Genomic DNA, 5,106 nt, shown 5'->3' with positions numbered 1-5,106 from the left:
GATACTACATACTAAATCGTCCAATAAGAGATTTATTATTCAATTCAGTCGGAAAATAATGGAAGAAATGTGAAGCACAACTAACAACTTGCTTCCTTGCGTGACAAACTACTTGTAAGGAAAACAAAGATGGAATATCGGAAAATTCTTTATTATAAGGTCTACAGAGATATTTACAATGATGATCATGCTTTCCAAGTAAACTTCCAGTCGAGAAAAACTGACTTTGATGAAGAAATGACATAAAAGGTTGTCAACTTCCTCTGGAGGAATTTCTTCAATAGCCCTTGCTTCTTTCACGGACTCGCACCACCGTTTCTTTTACATTGAGGTCAGTTTTTCTCTTTTTGTTGTATTTACATTTCGGTTTTCTTCAATAAAGAGAGAATTAAAGTTAATTCTTGTGTAGGTTCTCCTTTGTCTCTAGGAGCTCGTTTTGCCAAAAATCTCAAAATTTGGCAAGCATTCATTGTTTTGTTCAGGGGGAAATTAGCATTTTCAGCCATTTCTACCGCTTTCCTAAAAGTAATACGTTTGTGAAAAACTGGTCAAACTGGTCTTCTGGAGTACAAATAAATGTACCATGAGATATTTGTACTCGTTTTGGGTGTTATTTTGTACTCTGCTGACTGTAGTTGAATAATAAAAAGACATATTTTAAATTAATGTTTTGAAGTTTGACTGAAATAGCATGACCCTGACTGCCTCTTTAAGTATCTCCGTCCAGACCTGTGCTTAACTCATTTTTCACTTTCATTTTCTCAGAACCAAGATTTTTGCAGGTCTTCCCTTGCTCCTTTTAAAGTACATGTAAATCCCCCATTTTAAAAGAAAGAGATGATCATGTATTATGTACACACACTCTTCATAACCCCGTGAGTAGGCTTTATCCCACTGACTCTTGCAAGTGAGACTTAACAGATTTTACTCTGTCTAACAACAGAGGATTTTACTCATCAACTGGATTGCCCAAGGAGTAAATGGGTTAAGCTTTCTTTAAAGTGCTACTATGACCACAAAAACAATTTTCATTTTTCTTTAGGTTTCGAAACTATGTTAATTAAACAGTAACTGAATGAAGTTTTAAAGTGCCCCTGTGACCAAAAATCAATTCATATTTTTCTTTGGATTTCAAAACTATGTTAACAAAACACTAAGTGACCCACGTTTTAAGCCTTGATTTCAAAAAGACACCTCTTTATTTTAACTGGAATTTTCCTATTTAATGGTCCGCCATTACGAACATTATGTTCTTGAGAGAGCTGGATCGAGGAGAAAATGACGTCAAAGGCTCACTAGTTTAAGAAATTATGCAATACGTGTATACACCGCAGAATTAATATGCAGCACGGGAGTTTTGGGCTTTCAGACTTTTAAACTCACGCTTTGCATATATAATAAGCTGCGTTTACACGCTGAAATTTTAAGCTAGTGAGGCTCTGACGTCACGTTTCCCTGGATCCAACCGTCTGAGGTCCAATCGGTCAGTTTTGAACGTGTGTAATGGCGGACAGTGAAATCCAAAATTTACACCCAAAGTAAACGGCCTTTGGATAAAAACCAAAGCTCAAAATTTTGCCAGTCAGGTGTTAAGCAAACACACTTTCAAAATCTCAAGGAAAAAAGGAAGTGGTTTTTTTGATCACAGGGGCACTTTAAGCCTTGATTTTCAAAAAGACACCTGTTTATTTTAACTGAAATTTTCCTGTTTAATGGTCCGCCATTACTAACTTTAAAATCTTGAGAGAGCTGGCCGATCAAGGAGAAAATGATGTCAAAGACTCAATAGTTTTAGAATGTAATGCCTGTGTACGTGGCCGCATCAATATGCAGCACAGAGTGTCGGGCTTTCAGACTTTTAAACTCATATTTTGCATATATAATAAGCTGCGTTTACATGCTGAAATTTTAAGCTAAGTAAGTAAATGACGTCACTTTTCCCTAGAGCCAACCCTTTGATGTCCAATCGGTCAGTTTCGAACGTGAGTAATGGCGGACCGTGAAATCCAAAACTTACATTCAAAATAAACAGCCTTTGGATGAAAACCAAAGCTTAAAATTTTGCCAGTCAAGTGCTGAGCAATCACACTTTCAAAATCGAACGTGAGTAATGGCGGACCGTGAAATCCAAAACTTACATTCAAAATAAACAGCCTTTGGATGAAAACCAAAGCTTAAAATTTTGCCAGTCAAGTGCTGAGCAATCACACTTTCAAAATCTGAAGGAAACAAAGAGGTGATTTTTGATCATAAGTAACACTTTAAATCTTCCCAAAAACATAATTTTTTTCTACGATTTCAGAACATGCATGTCCTCCAAGGACACTCCACTCTCTTCACTTCAATGTCCAAAAACGTTCCATTTATTTGAAGTAAGGAAAACCACTTTTTTCTTTTAATAAACGTTTTCTTTTTCTGTAAATGAAAGCTGGGATTTGGCAGGAAAAATTAAACAGTTAAATATTAGTTTGGAAAAGAAATTCACAGCATTTTAGACGATGGAAATGTAAAAACTACCCACCTGAAAAAGGACTAGAATGACAAATCCTAGTTGCTTTAAACGGCACATCGCAGTAAAGAACCTGATATTTCAGAAACTGGTATAAGTAAAGAATAGAAAGGGTTTTGCTCCAATAAATAAGATTTCCAGAGCTGATACGCCGGTCACAATCAAACCACAAGATTTCCATGAAAAACAAGGTTAACTTTAGAACTTAGTAATAGTAATTATTTAAACATTACCTATGTTGGAGAAGCTTGGGGAATACCCTGTCACCTTCACTTTCGCTTGGCGGAATACAATAGCTCCTATCAAATACACTGACATGAAAACCAATGGCAGGGAACACAAAACAAATCTATAAGCTTTATTGCGCAAAACAGGAGTGTGAAAACGAACATGTTATTGCACAAGGTCTGTAAAAATAAAAGTGTTGTCACGTAATCTTGTAGATTGTGCAAGGTAAAGACGTGTAACGTGACCTGAGCGAATTTGTCATTGCTATTTCCTAGAAATTATAACTTTCATGTGATTTATACAGTGTAGTCTACATTTAAGTAATTTCAGTTTCTTCCAAACAGGAACACACTGAAGATATTTAAATTTATTGGTATTCCTTTGCATGCCTCGAAAAAACTTCAAGAGAGCTGTGACGTGAGGTTCATAGAACAATCCCGAGAAATCGATCTGATCCGACTTCGCAATTTCAAGCCATCTTTGCGAAATCACTGCAACAATAATGCTTTACATTACAAGAATGCCCAAGAGAAAAAGATTTTTGCCTAATCTCGATTTACTGCAGCTCATTTTACTTCACAATTTACCGTTCAAAACAATCTGCAAAGCACATATGCACAACTTAGAGCGCACTGCAAGGAAACTGAAAGTCAGCTGGGAACTCGAAAGTACGTAACTCCGTACGAAAGAATACTTGATAAACTTGTACGGATCATTTTCGAAAGCTCACCGATTTTTCCATCAGATTTTCTTGCGTGTTACCTTAGAATAGGAATATTTTTAAACGAAAAGAGAGAGAAACGAACGATTTTACTCACCTGTGAATCTGCAAGTGACACCAAATCACTTACTTGCGCCTGTCTGAATTCACGTGCGAGAGTCAGCGGTGTGAAGTGTTTTTTTGTACTTTTGCACGCGATTGTACAAGTTTTGCAATAGCCTTGGTAATTAAATATTTGTGGCTGTGCAGTAAGGCAAGAAGGGCAAAAAGCAACTAGATTTTCAGCAACTCCATCTATTGTAGGTGAAACGTGTATTAATTTGAGATGGGTGGGACTTTTAGGACACGTACGCTGTCAATCAGAATTAACGGGTGGGGTTTGACAGTAACAAAAGAACAGTTTACCGTGGAAATCCGTTGTGGTTCCCTGCACATTTTTTAACTCTACCTACCAACATCTTATTAAACGCCAAAAACAGAAGTCAAGATTGGTTGTAAGGGAAACTTCATGTTTTCGATTAGCTTTCACTGCTATTAGGGCCTTTAAGACCAGGCGGTTGGGGGGGGACTCGCATATGAAAGGGGTGGAGATGCTCGTAGTCTCGCTTAGGGGTGCAATTTCCGATTTTGGTATCACTTAGGGTGTTCTGGGGTACTTGGGAGTCAGGCCAGCGTAATGGTCATAATTTCAATGATTTTCCACGCCCATCAATATCGACTCCCGACTAATTATAATGGCTGTGCATGGACACCATAGCTAGAGACTGAATTATTAGTATTAGCTTATAGTGGGCTTCTTTGCCAGAGCGCAAGAAAGCCTGATAACTAGGGACATATTTCAGATTTGTATTTCTCAATAATGTTATGTCTCCATCATTTTTTCGTCCCTTCCCGACTGACTGCCCCTGGGTCTCCAAGGATGTGTTACACTTATTTGGCAAATGAGCATTGAAAAGCTGAAAATGTTTTTCAAAAGTATAAATTTTTTTTAACCTTATGCTATTTTGCATTACAAAGAAAGGTCGAATTACCGATTGGTGATTTCGTGCACGACTCCGCAACGCCTCGAACAACGCCCACTACTAGACAATGTAATCAATATCGATTCATTCACCTACGAAGTCATTTCGATTAAATCTTCCTACCAAATAATACACGTATTAATAACAACGATAACATGATAATAACTCGTTGTTTTTTAGGCGAGAGAAAGCGTATTAATCATGCAGTTATCCTTAATTCAAATTAGATTAGAGGAAATAATAGTTTGATATGAGGGGAGAACGGGAGTTCCCAGGGAAAACATCTCGGAACTGAGCAAAGAGCCAATAAACTCGACCCTTGACAGTCACTTGTCTCGCCGAGTCCGGAAACGATCCCGAGCCGATCCTAGTTGAAAGCGAATGCTCTAATAACTTCGCCAACTCTGCTCTCTGTAGACGAAACATTGGAAGAGACATAGAAGAGTTTCAAACAATTTTAAGTAGGAACGGAGACTGCTGTAACTTGATAATTATTTTAGAGACTTGGAATAAATAGATGAGTGTACTAGTGCATTGTTTTGTAGTATTTCAATCTTGGCTTTTTGTCAACTCTCAATAACAGCTCAGGGATTTGTAGTATCTCGGATGACAAAAATAAAACGCTT

At 37.4% G+C, this 5,106-nt stretch overlaps 1 protein-coding gene across 1 annotated transcript in view; it reads right to left on the bottom strand.

The window, feature by feature from the left end:
- LOC137980449 (thyroglobulin-like) overlaps positions 1–3,722 on the bottom strand; it is a 62,751-nt gene extending 59,029 nt beyond the window's left edge. Inside the window, exons 1-3 of the mRNA XM_068827896.1 lie at positions 3,556–3,722; positions 2,743–2,808; positions 2,522–2,582 (exon numbers count right to left, since the gene is read on the bottom strand). Coding sequence (XP_068683997.1) covers positions 2,522–2,569 — 48 coding nt within the window. The 5' untranslated portion in view covers positions 2,570–2,582; positions 2,743–2,808; positions 3,556–3,722. The remainder of the gene's footprint in view (positions 1–2,521; positions 2,583–2,742; positions 2,809–3,555) is intronic.
- Between the last annotated feature and the right edge of the window lie 1,384 nt (positions 3,723–5,106).

This window comes from Montipora foliosa, chromosome 12 (assembly GCF_036669935.1).
Source record: "Montipora foliosa isolate CH-2021 chromosome 12, ASM3666993v2, whole genome shotgun sequence".
In the NCBI taxonomy this organism is placed as follows: Eukaryota; Metazoa; Cnidaria; class Anthozoa; order Scleractinia; family Acroporidae; genus Montipora; species Montipora foliosa.
This window is presented reverse-complemented; position numbering and strand designations above follow the sequence as displayed.